The 21,600-nt window shown below is 43.9% G+C and overlaps 2 protein-coding genes across 5 annotated transcripts in view; one reads left to right on the forward strand and one right to left on the reverse strand.

Moving 5' to 3' along the window:
• The first annotated feature begins 3,922 nt into the window (after positions 1–3,922).
• On the forward strand, positions 3,923–11,031 carry Pgam5 (PGAM family member 5, mitochondrial serine/threonine protein phosphatase). Of its 2 annotated transcripts, none has more exons than XM_006249534.5 (6): positions 3,923–4,190; positions 6,681–6,859; positions 7,689–7,814; positions 7,897–7,985; positions 8,083–8,213; positions 9,789–11,031. In XM_006249534.5, exons 1-6 carry the CDS (start codon positions 4,003–4,005, stop codon positions 9,937–9,939), a joined length of 864 nt encoding a protein of 287 aa, XP_006249596.1. In that variant the 5' UTR covers positions 3,923–4,002; the 3' UTR covers positions 9,940–11,031.
• Positions 11,032–12,762: 1,731 nt separating this feature from the next.
• The window catches only part of Ankle2 (ankyrin repeat and LEM domain containing 2), a 32,913-nt gene continuing 24,075 nt past the window's right edge, over positions 12,763–21,600 (reverse strand). The window contains exons 9-13 of one of the 3 annotated variants that reach the window (XM_008769343.4): positions 20,825–20,931; positions 20,160–20,350; positions 16,074–16,701; positions 15,418–15,549; positions 12,763–15,039 (exon numbers count right to left, since the gene is read on the reverse strand). In XM_008769343.4, coding sequence (XP_008767565.3) covers positions 14,820–15,039; positions 15,418–15,549; positions 16,074–16,701; positions 20,160–20,350; positions 20,825–20,931 — 1,278 coding nt within the window. In that variant the 3' untranslated portion in view covers positions 12,763–14,819. 3 annotated transcript variants of the gene reach the window in all.

Consider the following 21,600-nt stretch of genomic DNA (forward strand, 5'->3'; position numbering starts at 1 on the left):
CAGGAACGAGGAAAGTAACTACATTTTGCCATGGTTTGAATTTGTGTTGAAACTTAATCTTCGTTGTAGTATTTAGAGTTAGGGTCTTTATGGCAGTTATTAAATCTGACAAAGAACAGATTAATGCCCTTATTAAAAGAAGCTTCATAGAATTTCCTTCTTGCTCTGCCTATGTGAGGAGAACCTTCCTCTTCCAGGAGTACCATCTCAGAAACAGTGCTTGATCTTGGGCTTTTCAGCCTCCAAGCAGACGTAAGTTTCGGTTGTGTGTTGAATAGTCTGTGGTATTTTGTTTTATTTAAAATTCATCTGTATCATTGCATGTCAGAATTCCCTTCCTCTTCGAGGCTACATATTCCAAAGTGTATATACCACATTATGTTTATTCCTCTGTCAGAAGACCTCTGCATCACTTTTAAGAGTTGGTCATTCTGATGCTGGTGTGAACATGGGTGTGTAGGCCTTGTTCCTACACTGGCCTTCAACTTAGGACCCCGACAATAATAACTGAGCCCATGATTGATACCAGTTACACAATTTACAGCATAGCCCTAGCTGGACACATCTCAGTCTGACCCACCCTGCTGGGTTGTGATAGAGATCTGGATTCCATGCACAGCTCTAGAGACCAGCAGCTGCAGTGCTGATGCTTGTGGTCCTAACTGCATGGGACATGGAGGTGGGAGGATAACTGGAGCTCAAGTGCTCAGGACCAGCCTGGAAAATGCAGTAAAACCCCATCATTAGATTTCCCACCACTCAGTTCTAGAGGTCAGCCATGATAATATTTCCTGAGGGATTTCTGTGCCAGCAGTCTTCAGTGCCCTTCATGAGCTTCCATCGCTTGATCCTGTAACAACGCTGTACTGCTGTTCTCTGCATTTCACGGATGGGGAACCTAATTCATGTGTTCAGGTGTAGTCTCCGATGCCTATTTTTTTTTTCTTTTTTTTTCGGAGCTGGGGACTGAACCCAGGGCCTTGTACTTGCTAGGCAAGCACTCTACCACTGAGCTAAATCCCCAACCCTCCGATGCCTATTTTTGTTTTTTTGTTTTTTATTTTTACATTGCTGGGTTTGAAAACAACAGCATTCTTTACCACCTTAGCATGTGGCCTCGAAATGTCAGTGCTAGGCCAGTATGGTGAGGTCACTAAAGTAGATACAGGTTTTTGTTTGTTTGTTGAGCCATGATATCAGGTAACCAGGGCTACCTGGCTGGCCTTGAACTCATTGTGTAGTTAATAGTAACCTGGAATTTTTATAAAGTATGACACTGGAATTTTAATTTTTTTGAGTAAAGTTTTTACTAGGTAATCCTGCCTGGCTTGGAATTTGCTGTGTAGATTAGGGTGTCCTTGGATTCACAGAGATCCACCTGCCTTTCACCTAAGAACATGGGGATTACAGGAGTATGCCATCACAGTCAGCCATATCCTGCCTCTTCCTCTAAAGTCCTGGACTTACATGTCTTACCATGTCAGCCTCTTTGCTTTAAGATGCTGTGAATTCCTATTTCCGGAACTTCACAGCCCACATCATTCAGCTTATTCCATACATGTTTGTTGGCACAACCACATATAAAGAAGGTCAGAGCATACTCTTCTACATAGTCTCCTCCACTCAGACATCATTGTCCTTACAAGTGGGTAAATGAACTGGGAATAGTTTTGGTAGGTAAGAGAATAGTCTTTTCCTCATATTTAGCTCTGGATACTTTGACCAACATTTTCTTTATTTTTAAAAGATTTTATTATTTTTGTTTTATGTGTACGAATGTCTGCTTGAATTTATGCCTGTGTACCATTTGTGTCCACTGCCCTTAGAGGCCAGAAGAGGGTTTTGGATCACCTGGAACTGGAGTCACAGGCTTGTGCTGGAATTAAACTTGAGACCTCTGGAAGAGCAGCCAGTGCTCTTAACCATCTCTCTGACCCACCCCACCCCACTCCACTCTCTTTTTTGAGGGGAGGTAGGATCTTATGTATGCCAGGGTGGTCTTGAACTCCAAGGATGCCCTTGAGCTTGTGAATCTCCTACTTTCACTTCTCATTTGTTGGGATTATAGGTGTGCTCCACTGTACCTGATTTATTGAGGCAATACTGAGAATTGAATTCAGGGCTTTTAATACCAACTGAGCTATGTACCCAGTATACCAATATCTATATGCAACACATGAAATGGCTTTACAACTGTACTGTTATATGTTGCCGCAGTTCAGCACGTAGCTCCTGCCTACCCTGTCCATGATCCCTTTGCCCCCCACTGCTGTGATGTAAGATAGAGTACTGCAGAAATAGAAGCAGTTTCTTGGGGTGAAGCAACACATTTATTTGTTTACAAATTTAATGTTCAAAATAGCCACATAAGCAAGGCTTGGTGGCAAGGGCCGTTCCCCCATCACCCGGGAGACAGAGGCAGGTGGATCTGTATAAATTTGAAGCCAGTCTTGTCTATACAGCATACTCCAAGGCAGCCAACACTACACAGGATTCCATCTCAGAGGAAGCAAAAAGAAACAGAAAAAAAGAAAAAAGAAACAGGAAAAGACACCTAGTTCCAAGAAGACAGACTGTGGAAGTCCAAATAGTTTAAGGTATCTAGAATACAAATCATGGGACAGGGAGCCAATAAGTAAGCACTGTTAAGAACTATACTGTAATTTTGTTACAGATTTTGTTAGGCCTTTATGTATGCACCTTATTGATGCTTCCTGTAAAAGATTAAAGCATTTAACAGGTCCTGCTCTGGTGCTTGGCTGAGGCCCTGTCAGGAAAGCAGACTCTTACGGACAACTTGCCACACTGCCCTCCTGGCAGCCAGTTTAGAGAGATATCAGGGCCCACTATGCAGGCACCTCTGCAGCCACAGTGGACCACCAAAACTTCTGTTGAACACTTGCTTCAATCGTGATCAGTCCAGACAGCCTCCACTGACACTGAAAAGTAGTATGAACAAGACATGCATGCTGGTGAACGCCGATGACCTTGCGATAATCTCATCCAAGCCAGATGGAGAGCACTTCCTCGGTGGCTCTGCAGAAAGCCTGTGGTTGATGCAAACGCATGAAGGACTGCCAGGACTGGGACTAAGACCCTTGCCACATCCCTTTTCTCTTTATATATAAGCCAACTGAAGCTCACTTTCCAGTCAGTGGAAATACAGCTTCTTGTGTCCCTTTATTTGATATTACAATTTCAGGCCTTAAAGATTTTTGTAAATAGTTTAGTTTATTTTTATTAGTAGTAGGGTAGGCTGAGCTGGTTACACAAAAAGGCTGACTGAGGCTAGAGAGAATAGAGAGCTGAGGTTATAGAAGGCTGTGGAAAAAATGAGAGATTCTGTTGCTAAGAGTTTTAGGGCCATTTTAGTCATTGTCAAAGGCCAAGGGTCCTGAGAATGTCTGAGGTTAGGGGTTCATTCAGGAGCCTTATTACCTTATTATTACCAAATGCCTGCTGCTGTTCACTACTGCTCAAAGCTAAAAATTATAATAGCTGCCAAGTGCTGGGCCTGTCGGTAGTTAAAGCCCAGAGCAATAAGCCCAAGCCTATAAGTCACTGGGCCTGCTAGTCTAGTCCCTAGGCCTTGAATTTGGCAGGGTCTAGAACTGCCAGCACTGGAAGGGCAGGTGGACACTTTTCCTACACAGAAAGACCTGGTCATTTGATCAATAACAACTAGGCAGAGGCGCGATGGTAGGTGTTAGGAAGATGTATACACTTAAGGATTACAAAAGAAAACACAAAAAACTTTAGATCTAGAGCAAGAGCCAATCCTGAGGTTTTTCAATTCATATAAATCTAATGCCTGACTGACTTCGTCCCCCTGGAGTCTCACCCGCCAAAGGGCAGGCATCTGCGCCTTCTACCCTAAAACCACCGGCAGGTGGCACTCCTTATCGCGTTTCCTGCTGTTTCGGGGAAAGGGGTGGGACGTCCACTAGCCGGAAGCGGAAGCGTGTCCCTGGCATCCCGCCGTCCGGTCGTGCGGCTTGCGGCATGGCTTTCCGGCAGGCTCTTCAGCTGGCGGCCTGTGGTCTGGCGGGTGGCTCGGCCGCTGTTCTCTTCTCGGCGGTAGCGGTAGGGAAGCCGAGAGCTGGCGGGGATGCAGACACGCGCACGACAGAGCCGCTGGCCTGGACCGGAGCGCGCCCCGGGCACGGCGTCTGGGACTCCAACTGGGACAGGTGCGGGGACGGGAGGGTGGGGCTCAGGCCTGTGCCCTCACATGCATCTCGGTGTGGCAGATATCGGTGCCCTGAAGGGGACGGTGTGTGTTAGTGGGTCTTGAGTTTGTGTGAATCGGGGCGACGGCCCTTTGAGGGTTCCCATACCAGAAGGTGCATCTTCCGAGGGTCTTCGTGCCTGGACCATCCATCCCTCTGAGGGACCTATACTCGCTCGGACCCCATCCTCGAAGAGTCCTTGTTCAGAGACCGTCCACCCGAAGGACTTCGTCCCAGGACCTTTGTGGGCCTGAAATTCTAAAGGCTTAAATTTTACTTATAGTCAGGGTCTTGATCAGGTTTGCCTCACAAATTGTCCTGATGCAGCTTGGGGGAAAATTGGGACTACGAGCTTGCTTTTCCTCCAGAGTCAGAGAACCTGTGCTTGAAATAGAACCAAGGGAACCCATGGAAACCGGGTATAGTGGCGTAGGACTTTAATCCCAGCACTGGGAGTCAGAGGTAGGCAGATCCCTGAATTCTTGGCTCTGTAGAAAAACCCTGTCTCTAAAAAAGGAAAATGAAGTTACCTGATATTAAATGTTTCATTTTTTTTTTTTTGCCATGTCTGCATATGCAGATGGACCGGTAGGTACAGTGACTGGATCTTTGTTAGGTGGGGGAAGGATGCATGACAGACAGATGGATAAACAAGACAGGAAGGGACTAAAACTGGCATATCCACTTGGTTTCTTTCTGCTGTGCATTCCTCTCTGACAGTCCTCTTCAAATTTTGTCTGGTCCAGCCAGCCCCACACATTCCTGTATCTGCAACAAGACTTTGGCTTGGTTGTATATGGGGCTAACACCCCAGGTTAGCCTGCTCAGATAATGCTTGAGCCACCACCAAACTCTGCAAACCTTCCTCTTCACCATTGCTGTCATTTGTCCTGTTCCTGCCTCCTACATTTAGCTGAGTAGCTTCAGTTTCTTCAGCTCCTACATCCAGTCCACTAACTGCGGTCCTCAGCATTGTGATGGTCACTACCTCGTGACTAGTGAACATTTAAAGTGTGTTTAGTGTGACTTAGAAAAGAGCTCTATTTTTATTTAGTTTTAATTTAATTATAGTAATCCCTCTAATGCTGAAGGATTGGTTCCAGGGTCTCTGAACATATCAAACTCTGTGGATGTTCAAAATGATGAAGTATTTGCAGATAACCTAGACATCTAGCTTATCCTCCTGTATACGTTAAGTAATTCCTAGATTATTTACCACCCCCAATACAATAAAATTGCTACCTAAGTAGATGTTAAATTATATAGCTTGAGGTAAAAATCACATACAGAAAGGTCTTTTTAATTCAGGTGTGAACTTTTGAGTATTTTTGATGCCCGGTTGATTGAATATTGAGTATGGAATCTTCAGCTACAAAAGACCTAAGCATATTCAATTTACTTATTCAACCTGGCCTTTTGCAACCCTTCCTCCTCAGCTTTCCATGTGTGAGGAGTCCAGACTCATACTATGAGAAAATAGAGCCAAGGGCCCATGTCTGATATTTTTAATTTACATTAGGGATGTTTGTGCAAGCTTGTCCTCCTTGTGCTTAGAAGGCTGAAGTAGGGTTGCTGCGATGTCAGCCTGAGCTACACTGAGAGGGCCTGTCTTACCACCAACAAAAGGAGTGAATGAACAGCCATGGGCTGGAGAGATGGCTCAGTGGTTAAGAACACTGACTGCTCCTCCGTAGGTCCTGAGGTCAACTTCCAGCAACCGTATGATGGCTCACAACCATCTGTAATGGGATCTGTTGCTCTCTTCTGGTGTGTCTGAAGATAGCGGCAGTTTACTCATATGCATAAAATAAATAAATCTTTAAAAAGCAATGAAACAGCCCCATGACTACCGGAGTCATACAGACAGTCCTGTTCTAGGCTCTGTTGCAATGCAACTTTCCATTCTTACCCCTGTCCTATCACTGCTTGCATATTTGTGGCATTATTGACAGTTTTCCTTTTTTTCCTTCTCGTGCATGTGTGAGTCTGTGTGAGAGCCTGAGGCACATAATGGAAGTTCTTTCTTGATCATACTTCAGATTTATCGTTTAAGGCATGGTCTCTCAGTCAAGCCCAGAACTTGCTAATAGAAGTAGTCTGACTACACAGCTTCTTGTGGGCATCCTGCCTCCACATTCTGAGGGTGGAGTTATAGGTGGGTCACTATCCAGTATTTATGTGGCTTCTGAACTCCAGTCTTCCTGCTTGTATAACAAGCACTTTAACCTCTGAGCCATCTCCCCAGCCTGTCTTCACAGAAACATGAGCCTAAGGCTTCATGTTCTATGCACACATCTGTATCACCCAGAGCAAGGCTGGCCTTCGGGAAGAGTGAAGATGTGCTCTGTGAGGCTAGGCTCTCTGGGCTGGGCTTCCCCCCTGGCCTTTTCCCAAGCACTGAAAGGTGTCTTGGACAAGAGGTCACAAGACAAGACATACTTTCATAATTAGGCGAGAGCCACTGTCACTCATTAACCTGAAGAAAAGGAACGTGGAATCTGGAGAAGATGAACTGGCTTCCAGGCTGGACCACTATAAGGCAAAGGCTACAAGACACATATTCCTCATCCGGCATTCCCAGTACAATGTGGATGGCTCGATGGAGAAGGACCGCACCCTGACCCCATTAGGTATGACTCATTGGTTGGCCTTGAAGTTACCAGCTAAACCTGGTAACTTCTCTCTCCTTTCTTTCCTTCTCCTCCCTCTCCCCTTTCCGCATGGTGATGATGGGGGCAGTCTCATTATGTAGTCTGAATTCCTGGTGATATCAGGTCACCACTCTGGTGATGCAGGTTACTATATCCAGCAGGAAATTATTTTCAAAACAAAAGGAAAATGATTTCTTAGAATGTTTTCAGTTATATGCTAAAGTACATTTAAGGAAAAAGCATTTGCTGTCACTGTCTCCTGTGACTCCAGAGAATCAGTTTGTAGTTTGTGTGTTTTGTTTTATGAGGCAGGCCATGAACTCATGGCAACCTTCCTGCCTCAGCCTCCTGGGTGTTGGGATTACAAGTCTGCACCACCAAAACCAGTCCAGTTTTCATGTTTTTCTTCATGTTATGTTGAATCTGTTGTCATGAGGTGGCGGGCTACCATGATGCTGAAACTGGATTTTGTTCTCCCCTTATCGGTACTGGGAATCGCACCCAGGGTTTTGCATGTTAGGCAGTTCTATCAGTGGGCTATATTCTATTCCCAAGTAGAACTTGGTTTTGAATGTAGTTGAATAAAAATAGGAATAGCAAAAGGTCTACATTCCACTGCTGCCAAGTTTACACATGTTGCTAATTGAAATCAGTGTATTTTCTCTCGGGGTCGAGGACAACTGATTGTTTCTTTGCTCCCTGAGGCCCTGTTTAAGCCTATGAGGATAACGTCTTCAGTGTTGGCACCTGTTTTTGCAGTAAGTGGAGGATCCTGGTTTATGACCTTCACGGGTGTATTTCCTTCAAGGTCGGGAACAGGCTGAACTCACGGGGATCCGACTTGCAAGCCTGGGACTGAAGTTTAATAAAATCGTCCATTCCTCTATGACCCGTGCAGTAGAGACCACAGACATCATCAGTAAGCACCTGCCAGGTGAGTGCTGGTTGTCGACTGTGCTGAGTGTGTAGATTGACCCTTGGGCTGCACTGCTGACCAGGGACCCGCTTTTGTCCAGGTGTCTGCAGAGTCAGCACAGACTTGCTACGGGAAGGTGCCCCCATTGAACCGGATCCACCTGTGTCTCACTGGAAGCCAGAGGCTGTGGTAAAAATGTCACCCCTTGTACCACTCGATTAGGGCAAGGCCTGCCCTTACCCTTGTCTGCTTGCACACTGACAACTCCTTACTTTGCTCCTAGCAGTATTATGAAGATGGAGCCCGGATTGAGGCTGCCTTCAGGAACTACATCCACCGAGCTGATGCCAAGCAGGAGGAGGACAGCTACGAGATCTTCATATGTCACGCCAATGTCATCCGTTATATTGTTTGTAGGTAAGTGCCAGCAACAGCGCCTTTGTCCAGAACACTGTCCGCTCCCAGTTTCCCTGCCACCATCCTTCCTGGCCTTGTGCTTCTTCAGCCCAGGTGCCGTATGACTCACAGGAGAATACTGGTGAAGCCTGACCGATTGTAGAATACCTTTGTTTTGCCTTCTTCTGCTCTATCAGTGATAAACCTCGAGTGAAAGTGGCCATGACAGTGTATAATGTGATTAAGGAGCTGTGTCCTGGCCTCCACCACCTTATAAGAATGGTCTTAAGGTTTTTCTAGACAGGGTTTCTCTATGTAGCTCTGGCTGTCCTGGAACTTACTCTGGCTTCAAAATCAGAGATCCAAATGCCTGCCAAGTGCGGGGATTAAAAGCGTGTGCTACCACCCCCTGGCCTGTTTTTTATTTTTACATACCTGTTCCAGTTGCCTGTCGGTAGATGGTGCCAGTAGCAGTCAACATGGACTTGCTCTGAGATTTTGTTTCCTTCCTTCTGTTGATATCAGAACTTCTTTTTTTTTTTTTTTTTTTTTTTGTTCTTTTTTTCGGAGCTGGGGACCGAACCCAGGGCCTTGCGCTTCCTAGGTAAGCGCTCTACCACTGAGCTAAATCCCCAGCCCCGATATCAGAACTTCTATAAGCATCATTTTTCTCAGTGTTTGTGAACAGTTTGGGCACCTTGGGGGTCCTGATACTTTTCTGCTACTCCTGCACATGTAATTGGGCCTGTTGTACGTTATGACGTACGATCGTTGGTTTGCTGCTCAGTCCGCTTTGTGTTTTGGATTTTCTTTACTTTCTATACAATAGAACATTCCAGGCTCATGCTGTTTCCCTGCATATCCTTGCTTTGGCCACTTTTCCATGGGTGCCATCATAGTAGCTTGCTACCTATTTTTGGACTGTTACCCGTGCCATGATGGTGCCAGGAACGTCCTGGATTATTTATTTTGCACCTCATTATCTTATATTCTTTAGTAGTCCCTGAAAACCGACATTAATGATGAAAATGCAGAAGGAATTAGGATCCTGGGAAGAGTATTTGTGCTGTGAAGAAAGGCAGTTTTTAGTTCTGTTCAGGAGTCAGCGTTCTGAGTTGTAAAGGGCAACACTAAGACTACAACGTAGGTGCTGGGAATTGAACTCTTCCTCTGGAAGAGCAGCACGTTGCTCCATCTATCCAGCTCTTCTCCAGGATAGCCAGTGTGACATAGAGAGACCCTGTCTTAAAAATATGGGAGAGCATGAGCCATACCTCTGTCCTGGGAGACCAGCCACGTCTTGTCAGAAATACTTGTAGCACAAATTTGTGTTGCAGTGGAGAACATTAAATGCTTTGATATCACTAGTTTCTGACTTATTTGGGTCAAGCTCTCGTCCCTACAGGTTAAGTACCTTACTTAGAGCTCTATTGAGACATTTCCCCTGGACTCTCTTCCCTGAAGACCTCCATTACTGGCCTAGCTGAATGCATCTACTCTAAGACTGTCAAGTTGCCTGAACCCAGCCTCTCTCCCTGAGAAAAGCAACTGTATATCACTCTGAACTTTCTGCTAGCGTTATCTTTCTTTCCCCAGGGCACTGCAGTTTCCCCCAGAAGGTTGGCTCCGCCTGTCCCTCAACAATGGTAGTATCACCCACCTGGTGATTCGACCCAATGGTCGTGTTGCACTCAGGACCCTTGGGGACACAGGGTTCATGCCCCCAGACAAGATTACTCGGTCCTGAGGCTGTCTGTAAGACTGCACCCTGTCCTCTGCTGGTGGCCTGCCTACAGCCTTCCCTTGTCTTCCACAGCTGTGCTGTGGCTTCACGTTCGTCTCCAGAAGAGGATATCTCAAGTGTCACATTTGGGTGCTTACTTCTGGCTCAGGCTGAAGAAGGCAACGTATGAGTTAGATGGCCTTTTTGAAAGCTCTCTACTTTACTATTACCACCAGCATAGCCCTAGGAGGTGCGACAGGAGCCTTCCTAGGCAGAAGGCGGGCCTGTCACGGGTACTGTATCACGGGATTGTAGTAGATCAACCGAACACTCTATGACCTCTGGAAGACCTGTCAGGTAGTGGGGTGGTGTTTACAGGTGGTTATTTCACTGCAATCTAGGGACTTTGGTTGCTTATTTATCAAAGATTTTCCTCATGTGGGTTCTTGCTTTGAAAACCAACTTCTCAGCTCAATTAGGAGATTCTGTGTCTACTGCATTTGAATGATGGACAAAGGGGCTGGCTTCCTATAAGGTAGATAAAAGCCAAGAAAGTGGCACTGCTAAAGGACTGTGGCCTGTATAAGGCAAGTAGGTGATAGTTCTGTAAGAGGTTCCTTGGAAGCAAAGATAGCCCCACTGACCAGAAGAGGTGGCATATACTTGTAATTCTAGCATCTGGGAGGCAGAAGCAGGATCGTGAGTCTCTAGCCAGCCTGAGTTATGTTAAAAGACCCAGAAAAATATCCCTGAGTGACGGTTCCATTTTAGTTTGCTACTGTTAACCTTGAACTTGTAGGTTATTTAGAAATGATGTGTTTATTCCAGATATTCTGATAAGAAAAAAATGGTTTTTGTATGTGTGGTTTTTGTTTTTGTGACAGAATCTTAACTGTTGCCCAGGCTGGCTTCAAACTTGAGACCCTTCTGAGTCTTGTAATTGTTGGGATTGCAGGTATATACTACCACACCTGTCCGTTCGTCCCCCTATCCTCCAAAAAACCCAGTACAGTTTCTATGAAATGGTTGTGAGCATCTTCTGTAATCAATGCAATGAATTGGAATATTTGATGTATCTCTCTGCCCTCTTTGGAAATAATAAAATTTTACTTTGTTGTTGTTGTTTATTTGTTTTAAAAGAAAAAAGGTGTCTAGAGCCCTTTCTCAGTGCCTTCTATCCCAGGGCTAATCCCAAGGCTTCCTGTTTGGAGGACTACCTACAAGCCAGAAGGCACACTGCTTCTTGTCCAACAATAGGCCTGAGAGGTATCCCTTGGAGTTAACTTTGGCTACCCTTATGCTGCTTTCTAGAAGTAATTGAAGCAAGAATGGTAAGCTGTCAATTTCTCACCTGTCAGGACTCCTCATCTGACCTGATGGGAAAGTAAAGCATTTCACAGGAGACAGTGACTTGCTCAGGGTCAGTGTACTAAGGATATCCCCGTGTGGTACAAACTTCATAGCAGACCTTTAAGAACTGGCAGTATTTTGGGAATAAGCCTTTGCTGTGATGAGAGGTGAGCTCCTTGTATGGGAAATGAGTTACCTTTCTTGGACTGTAAGGCATAATGATTGCTTGTAATAGCAGTGGCCCTGCAAGCTGACCCAGTCTGACCCAGTCAGTTCTAACCCTTCAGATTCTACTTCTCCTTATCACCAGTCAAAATTCACACTGCAAAGTGAACAGTAGGGACAAGAGGCTAGAGCAAGGCCTGCAGAAGTTTGTTGTCTGGTCATGATACAAATCTGATAAGACTTCAAAGAATGCTCCTGAGTCAAACCTTGCTTGCTGGGCTGTTCACATTTGCTAGTTCAAAATCTGTGATCCAGTAATTTTTAAATGTTCCTGGGTTGGACCTTTCTTGCTAGGCTGTTGATCTACACAATGCTATGTCAAAATCTCACTATTTTCTGATTTCAAAGTTACATTTTTTTTCTCATTTGTCTCAGGAAAACAATGGAATGAAATACTATAATACAACTCCTAAAGTAACTATACTAATTGTTTGATTTGAAGCAACCATGTGAAATTAGGTTTCCTTATGGTCTGCACCTGCTGTGAATACTTGGGCAAGAGTGACCACCAACCCCATATTAGGGAGGGATCTGACCAGTGGGTCTTAGAGGCCCAATGAGATTGTGACAGAAAATGTTGTGTGGTGCTGGATATTGAAACCATATTCCTTGGTTTAAGAGAAATGTTTAAAGAGTTCTGAAACACTGGTGACAGTATTGGTAAGTCTTGCGAAAACAGTTTACGAATAATTTGAGGGAATCTGAATCACAGTGGTAAGAATGGCATGCCGCTGCATAGTACTGATTATGACTTCTTGACTACTGTGGTTTGCTTTATTCCAGTGTTTACTATGAGACAAATGAGAAATGCTAATAAAAATTTTAAGTCAGAAAATGACTAGATCTTGACATAACAAGTGTCTGTCAACTGCCCAGCAAGCAAGGCCCAAATCTAGAAGACAAAACCCTTAACCATTTCCTCCAGAAGCAGTGAAGATGGACTATTCAGTAGCATCTCTTGTTGGTTCCTGCCATAGAGCTGCAAGCACTTATTTTCAACATTGTATCCTCCTCTAGAAATGAGGGGTGGTGGTGGTAGTAGGGTGTCTGTTACAAGTTCATCCATACCAAGCCACTGCAGGAAGGATGCCTTTTACAACCCCATCACACATTAAAAACTCATAGCTGTTAATCAGAAGAAGTCTTATACTGCTACGTAATCAAATGTTATCAACTGTGCTAGAATCATCCGAAACACAGCAAGTAAACTTATCTTGTTCAAGGCCATCATCAGGGCATGCACAGAGTAAGACCACTTCACAGACACCAACGTGGTGATACTCAATGTACTTTTTAATGAAAATATTGTTTACAGTTTTACTAAGAAGGGGATTCTGTCCAGATAACAAGGAATCATTTCTTATACAACACTTTGAGAAAGATCAATTAAACAGTGTTTATGATATAGAATCATGTGTTACTAACAGGCATCATATATTCTTCACACTAGTGGAAAAATAGTCTAGTCCAAAGGTGGCTTAAAGTTTAAAATGGGCCAGCAAGATGGGCTCAGCAAGTAAAACTCAATTCCAGTGACCTGAGTTGGATCCCTGAGACCTACATGGTATAAGAACTGACTCCCAAAAGTTGTCTTACGTAAATGTCATTAAGAAATAAGAGTTAGGGCTGGGGATTTAGCTCAGCGGTAGAGCGCTTACCTAGGAAGCGCAAGGCCCTGGGTTTGGTCCCCAGCTCCGAAAAAAAGAACCAAAAAAAAAAAAAAAAAAAAAAAAGAAATAAGAGTTAATGCCTAGCGAATGCAAGCAAGGCCCTGGGTTCGGTCCCCAGCTCCGGAAAAAAAAGAAAAAGTTAAAAAAGGGCAAAACTAGTACTTTGGTTTTTATTTGAGTATGGAAAAACAACAAAAATAACCCCACAGGACAATAAGACTTTAGAGAAAACAAGATCATAGCTGGATCTAATGTGTGGGGTTTGGTTTCTTTTGAGAACAAAGATTCCCTTTGGGACTGTTTCCAGGTCACGTTATTGGCTGTCTTGTACTTAGAGCTCAGCTGCTTACAAGGGGAATGAAAACAAACTGAATCCAAAGTCCAAAATCTCAATTCTGATATTTCCTACCACATTAAAATGCTTCAAAAAAAAAAAGGACCTAAACATTTGAGCTCAGAATTTTTACTTTATTGTTTTTTTGTTTGTTTGTTTTGTTTTTTGTTTTTGAGACAAGATCTCTGTGTAGTTCTAGATGTCCTAGAACTCACTATGAAGACCAGGCTGGCCTCAAAGCTCTGAGAACCCCCTGCTTCTGCCTAATGGGTGATGGGGTTAAAAGAGTGCCTGGTAACACCCATTTAGCACTATAGTCTCAAAATCTAAATTTGGAAAAATTAAAAAATGACTCACAAAAGGCACTGAAGTTGGTAAAATCAGTGGTGTACTTCTGTAGTGGGATTAAGACTGCAAGTGTCTGTAGAACACTACTGGCTTTGTGCAAGCGGCCGTGCCACATAGCCAGGACCCAGCGTTAGCAAGGTGGCTTTATCTTGGTGCCTTAGGGTTTGCAGTGCCACTCTTCACACATCTCCTGGGATAGCCAAAAGTAAACACCTCAAGCCACTGAAATGAACTCAGGTCTCGAGTGAATATGGGATACATCTGTCATGTTAATCATGCTCAGTGACATCTCAGGATAAATGTTAAGACTAGGGAACAACTCCCAGATTGCTTATTCATTGACGAGCACTGAGAAATGGTTCTGTGTTTAGTTACTGCTGCTGAGTTTTCTATGATTACTGGCATGATTCTCAGTGGCTTTAAGTCTCCCCGCCCCACTTCCTGGCAGTGTTTTGAGCATTGTTACTGAAGTCTGAGACAGTCAAGGCCCATCTGCTTCTCTGACACCTGCTTTCTCACTGTTGGAACAATTGGGATGAAGTGACAGATTTGCAATTGCATATCAGAAAGCTGTCCCTCCCCAAAGAGAGACAGCACATAATTCATCGGTCTCAGAAACTGGGTGTGCTGGCACATGCTGCAGAGCTGCTGCTAACACATCCAATCAGAGCAGCACCTCACTTGTCAACTGCCTTTGTATCTTTGCTCCACTTCAAAATCAGAAGTTTCCACCTGAAAAGTCTGAATCATTACTATAGCCACACTTTCAAACAATTTGTATCTGAGTTTGCTTTCATTAACTTCTTCCAAAATATCAGACATTCAAATTCTACCAGAACATTGTTATTTTCTAAAATTCTGGTACCCTCAAAGTGAGGATTATACAATTCTTTTATGGAATTTTTACCAATAAGCATTACTCTTCTTTAAAAAACAAAGAAGTAAATGAATCCCAGGAGTGAGCATACTGGCTGGCTCTACAGAGCTGCAAGTCGGGCCATGCATGCCACTCTTTGGAAGTGTCTCCCATGTGCTGGACTGTAGCGTCCAGGGCTGTGCAGGCCAGAAGAGAAGGTGGTGTGGCCAGGCTTACTGGGGCTGCTCCCAGCCGGGCTGCTTCGTCCTGAGCAGCTATGACAGCAATCAAGATCCACCAACTCAGTTGTGAACTTCCCTTTGAGTGCAGGACTTGGCCAACTACGGAAACCAAAAAGATTTGTTACCACAGAAAGGCACACCAGAGAGTCGAGATTTAAGAACAAAACAAAGACATAGGCACGACACTTGTATTAACAGAGAGGAGATACTCCTACATCCCAAATATGAAGATTTTACCCACAACACCCATGTTCCAGCTATAAATTCTGGACACTGCCTCCCCGGATGCAGTTTGCCAGGAGCAAGCCTGGCCTACTTTTCTACTCAACGGACATCTGCCTTTGTGACCACATCTACATGGACACAGGCCAGGCTTGCATTGGGGAGCTACCCCGGTTAGCTTTATTACTATGAGAAAGCCACCTATGCATGATAACCCTGTCAGTCTCTGCACTCTGATGTTGTGATTAGTAGTACCTCTGTCTGTCTGAGGGCGAGTAGCCCATGACGGTACTTTTCCATCTGTGGACTGCTGGGTACAGACCAGGGTCAATAATCGCACACTCAAGGGCTGCTAAAACATCTCGATCTAGTTTTGATGGCTCCTCTCTAGAATGCAGAACAGAAGATAAATAAGAAAAAGCAGAAACACTGGGGTTGGGGGCACTTTTAAGGTATTGTATTTTTAACTCAAGAACCAATCTGGAGGGGCTAAAGAAATGGTTTAGTAGCTAAGGGGTCTTACAGAGGACTGGATTTGGCTTCTAGTATCCAAGTTGGAAAGCTTACAAGCACAAAATAAATGAAAAAAAAAACAATAACAACAAACAAACAAAACACCACCAATCTGGGCTGAGCATATTAAACCAGCCTAAGGTGAGTGAGTAGGGGGAGCTGGTATGCAAGGCCAGGGCTGGTCAAGGTAAGTGCTGTCAGGAATGGGTCTTCCATCCATTGGTCGTATCGTGTGCCCTTATTACTAACATGGGTTTGAGTCTTAAACATAGGGCAGATGAAATCATTCTGTAGGTACTTATCCTTACTGACACTGGATTAGCACAGCCCAGAGAGAAGACCCCAAGGATATTAGAAAACTGTACACTCATTACAGTTTACAAACATCTTTAACTTACCCAGACAGGAAGAGCCTCTTGGTGGGATCTGCTGTGGCAGATGAGAACCCAGGTTCCAGACCAGCCTGAACCCCAAGTTGGGGGCTGTTGGGGCCCAAAGACATTTCAGCCATTGCCTCTGACACCTCACTGTTGGTCCTGACTTGCTTATTTTCAAGTCTTGCTATTGCAGCAGGAGATGCCAAGCCACTTTCTACTACACCTTTACTTGAAGCCAGTATCTTATCCTCTAGTTCCCTATTTTTATTTGGTGTCTCGAAAAGGTTATCTCCTAGACTTTGCAAATTCAGTTTATCAAACTCTTGAGTCAAAATAGAAACAGGTGGTGGAAGGGCCTCCTCTCCATTGGTGGCCTCTGTTTCCCTTCCATCTGCAGTCCTGCTGTTCAGAGGATAACAAAACCCATTTCTGCTGTTATCTGGGTAAAATCCAACTGCGGCTTCTCCAGGGTCCGCCTTCTGTCCCAAGGAAGGGGAACCACTTTTGGAGTTTTGGAATTTGTCGACTGAGGGCTGACTCTGACTTGGAACTGTATTTTGCTGATTTTTAACTTCTTCCAAGCTAATGTCATCACCCCCATCTAGAAACGCTCCCACGGAGATGGAGTTGCTGTACTTCTTTCCACTGCCTGTAAGGCAACAACACTGCATGTCAGTGTTCAGGATGAGACTATAACCCTAACCCTACAACTCGAGCAAGAAATGACTGCACTGGGTTAGGCTTTGAGACAAGGACCACGTGGCCAGTTACCCTCAAGTTGGTTTGATAAGGTTCTAGAAATACTATGTAGAAGAAGCTCGTGAAAAATTACTTCATGGGGCCAGGAGAAAAGGCTGAGCGGTTAAGGGCACTGACTGCTCTTCCAGAGGTCCTGAGTCCAATTCCACACGGTGGCTCACAACCATCTATAGTAGAATCCAATGCCCTCCTCTGCTCTGTCTGAAGACAGTGACAGCGCACTTACATAAAACTAATCTTTAAAAAATAAATATAAAATAAAACTACCTCATGAAATATCAACAACTTGAGAGTAACACTGAAGTCAGTTGCTATAAGAGAATTCTTCAACATTAACTAATTGCTTATAGTCAAGTCAAGCACATAAAGATGCATCCTGACACTGACTGCCAGCCTGGGGCAGCTTCTTCCATAGCCCACGGACATAGCCTTTTCTCCAGCAGACTCAAGGTTGCTTCTCAGACTCATTTTTAATTTGGTATGACGTGTGTCTACATACATAACATGTGCTGTGTGTGTGTAGGCAGTGGCATGAAACTAGAAGTCATGAGTACTTTGTGGGGTTCTCTCCTTCCACCTTTATGTGGGTTCTAGGGATAGAACCTGGTCACCAGGCATCTGTAGCGAGTGCTTCTACTTGCTATGCCACCTCAAGGAACCAATTTCTACTTACATATATCATATTCTCCCTCCTTCCCTACATTGTTACAGAAAATTTAATTTGTAGGTCAGTACTTCAATTTTAACTTAGAAAGCTTTAAATGACATTAATTTCTATTTTGGGGAAATCAAAGCTGCAGTTATCCCTGGCTCCTCTAGAACCCACTTTGCAGACAAGGCTGGTTTCCATCTCAGAGATCCTCCTACCTGTGCTGGGATTAAAGGGTGAACCACCAGGGCCTGCCTGTTCCATTTTATTTTTGAGACAGGGTGTCTATACTTTATTCCTGGATTGCCTCTTCTTGCATAGATTAGGTTGGCCATATCCTTCCTGCCTCCTGACCTCAGTTCTGGGCATTCACTAGCACACCCGTGTGTGAGGGGCCTCATCCAGCTGGCCAGCCTGGCCTCTAACCTTCCGTGGAGCTGCAGTTTTCAATGCACTGATCTCCTTCCCAGCCCCTCTTACTCTTAGATGCTAATGCTATAGACACTGCTATACTGGGCTAAGACCACTATCTTTAGTTGGACTCATAACACAGTTTTATTTTTGACATAGAATAAAGAGCTGCTAGACCAACAGCAACCCTAAGCTGTTTCTTCAGGGAGGGCGGTGCTCTACGTTGCAAGAACAGAAGTGCAGGAGTGAGGGGAGTTTAGCTAGAGGACATATCTACAGTGAAGACTCTTGACTTTCCAGCTTGTTTCCAATGTGCTGTCAAATTTACTAGGTTTGTTTCATTTTAGTTTTAATTACAAAAATGATAATATGTTAGTTGGAAAACATTGAAGTGAGATGTAACTCTAATGTTGCTATAATCATCTTAATATTTTGAAAATTAGGAGGTTCTGACAGAGCCCTACTGATACAGATGAGGATGGTTACAGCTAACCATTGGATTGAACAAGGGGACCCTGGTGGAGGAGTTAAGAGAGAAAGCTGAAGGAGTGGAAGGGGTTTGCAACCCCATAGGAAGAACAACAATATCAACCAATCAGATGACCCCCCTCCCCCAGAGCTCCCAGGGACTAAACCACCAACCAATGAGTACACATGGAGGGACCCATGACTCCAGCCACATGTGTAGCGGAAGATGTCATTGTCCAGCATCAGTAGAAAGAAAAGCCCTTGGTCCTGTGAAGGCTTGTTCCCCAATGTAGGGGAATGCCAGGGCATTAGTTTGGAGTGGGTGGGTGGGCATGGGAGCATCCTCATAGAAGCAAGAGGAGCGGGAGGGGAAAGGGAGTAAAGGGGATAACATTTAAAATTTAAATACATAAAATATCCAAGAAAAATAAAATTATTAAATTTTTTAAAATCATAAAAACATTTTGAAAACTAACATTATGTAAATATAAAGTTTTTTTCTACATTAATGACTGATTATTCTACATCACTCATTCTAATTGTTTACATCATTCACTACTTTAAAGAATTTTAAAGCATAATTTTATTTAAAGCCATGATTTTTCTGCTCAAGGATAGAACTATTTACTTCCTCAGCCAATCCTCAACTGTAGGTGAGGGTCCCTCAACTATATGCTTGAACACTGGACTAAGCCAACGGTCTGTCCAGAGCCCGGACAGCACATTTATTTTCTGGGAAACTCTCCACGTTGGCATAGAGGTTTAAGGTGTTTCTTTAAAACATTTTTTTAAAATATATTTTATTACGTGAGTGTTTTGCTTGCTTGTGTGTCATGTGCATTTCGTGTGCCCTGTGCCAGCAGAGGTAGAGGGTGTGGGAGCCTCTGGAACTGGAGTTGTAGGTGGCAGTGAACCACCACGCACGTGGGTGCTGGGAACTGAACTCGGGTCCTCTCCAAAAGCAGCAAGTATTTTTACCTGCAGAGCCATTTCTCCAGTCCCAGTACTTCTTTGATTTGAGTGAGATACATGATTTTCCTTCCTTTAAAGACTATTTTTCTTGTCCCATTTCACTTTAGGTGTATAACATTAAAAACTTTAATATGCCTTCCTACCCCCAGTGCTGGAAACTGAATCTATGGCTTTGTTCATGGTAAGCACGTTCTACCTGAGCTACAACCCAGACTAATTTTACCTTTTTCAATGGTGTTGGTGAATGATGACCTATCTTATGCTTTTTGTACTCAGGTTAACCTTTTCTAAGCACCCCACTAACTTGCTTAGTACTCAGTACATGCTATACCCAATGACTTCACAAAATACAATGTGCAGTACTCTGAAAGCTATGCTCCTTACTCTTTTTCTGACATTACACACTATATTGAAATATAAAACATATCTAGGTCAGTAAAAGAAGCTCAAAGTACCAGACTCCTTGCAAGGATGCCACATTTTTTCGTGTAGTATACACACGCTGCTTGCTGTGATTCTGAATTTTTTTTTTTTTTTTTCGGAGCTGGGGATCGAACCCAGGGCCTTGCGCTTGCTAGGCAAGCGCTCTACCGCTGAGCTAAATCCCCAACCCCGTGATTCTGAATTTTTATATACTAACCCATGCATACAGCATAATTCATAAACCTGCATAAACACAAGTGCCCCAGACACAGAGCCTGCTGTGATACCTTGTTTTTGTTTGCATGTTTGTTTTAACACAACTATATGTACATTTTCTGACATCAGTTTGAGGAAAAGATCTGATTTTACAGTAAAAACATATTAAAAAAGAAAAGAGAACCACACAGATACCTGCACCCACTTACCAAAATCTGAGGTTCTGTCCTGAAGGCAGCCTTCCTCTTCTCCTATTTCATGTTGAGCCTTTTGGTTTAACTCCTTCTGGATAAGGTATTCTTCTAGTCTTTGCAAGCCTTCCTGGGAAGACAGATCAACAAAACATCCCAGAAATTCCCAGTATTCAACCCAAGGATACCCCAGCTCATGAGCTAGCTCCCTGTAAGAAATAAAACACAATAGTTGAGAAAACAGGAAAAGAAAAACAAAACCCCAACTACACAGATAATAGCATGTAATCTCTAAAGGGCCACTGTTGTTTTGGGTATTTTATTTGCTCTAATTTGGGGCATTCTCTCATGCCCCCCCAGTGGGGGACCTGCATGTTCTTTGAGGAATTACTCTGACATAGCAAACTGACTCTTACTCATAGAAGAAGCCTAGTGTACAACCATAACTTCAGAGCAAAAATAAAAATCACACACAAATCCTCCTAACGTATGTCCTTGCTTTAGCTAAGTATGTAAAACTTTAGAGGTCTGTAGCAGGTTCAAAGTGGGCACATCTTTTGAGAAAAGGCTCTAATTCCTTCTGGGAACTTACATTTCAGTATACATAATTAATATTTTTTATCATTTAGCCACAACCACACAGCACACTCTGCTCAGCCTGGCAGTCATGGACCTATGAATACCTTCCAACTCTCTCAATGCCTCTTTCTGGGTCAGACTTCCTGATGCTGTGGAAGAGGCCTGCTTTTTTTCGAGGTGGAGTTTTCCAAAGCTTTCGAAAATCTTCTGCCTGGAAGAAAAAGTGTCAAGATAGGCAATGCTTCATGCAGCTCACTTGAGACTTGGAACCACCAACACCACTGACTTAATGACTTTCTACCATTTTACAGATTCTGCAGTCATTTTTACATATAGCCAAGACAGAGAATGGCCTCAAGGGATCTGGGAAAGGTGAGGTTGGTTATCTGACTTTTCCTAGGTAGATGTTTGCTTACACCTCCAGGAAAAGTGACACGAAAGAGAGCTGTCTTTTTGTGCTGCTTAATGTCGAGGGTCAGATCTGGCCCAGGATAGCCTACATATGAAGCCCCACCTCACGGACAGCAGGCATTGTCTGTCAGTTTGCCACCTCACTGGTTCATATTCCCTCCCCCTTACACGTAAAAGGAAAGTGGACATCTCTCTCTCAGAAGCAATCCTTACCGGAATTTTCTTGCAAATTATTTAGAAAGTTGTTTTGTGACAAGATCTTACTATGTGTTATTACCCAGGCTTATTGTCGTTATGATATGCCTACCTTAACCTCCCAAGAAGCTGGAATTAGAGCATGTGCCACTATGACCAGGTTACTTAGAAAGTTTTAAATAATCCATCAGTAAGAGATTTCATTGGAGAAAGCGGTCAACCGTAAACATGGTGCAAAAGCATGTATACCCAGCAATTCCACCATTTGTAAGTA

This window comes from Rattus norvegicus, chromosome 12, assembly GCF_036323735.1.
Source record: "Rattus norvegicus strain BN/NHsdMcwi chromosome 12, GRCr8, whole genome shotgun sequence".
NCBI classification, from domain to species: Eukaryota; Metazoa; Chordata; class Mammalia; order Rodentia; family Muridae; genus Rattus; species Rattus norvegicus.

Bases quoted from the DNA above. Each gene is read 5' to 3' on its own strand.
- Pgam5 (XM_006249534.5), top strand. From the start codon at position 4,003: ATGGCTTTCCGGCAGGCTCTTCAGCTGGCGGCCTGTGGTCTGGCGGGT. The intron at 7,986-8,082 runs GTAAAAATGTCA...TGCTCCTAGCAG, and splicing joins ACTGGAAGCCAGAGGCTGTG to TATTATGAAGATGGAGCCCG. The intron at 8,214-9,788 runs GTAAGTGCCAGC...TTCTTTCCCCAG, and splicing joins ATCCGTTATATTGTTTGTAG to GGCACTGCAGTTTCCCCCAG.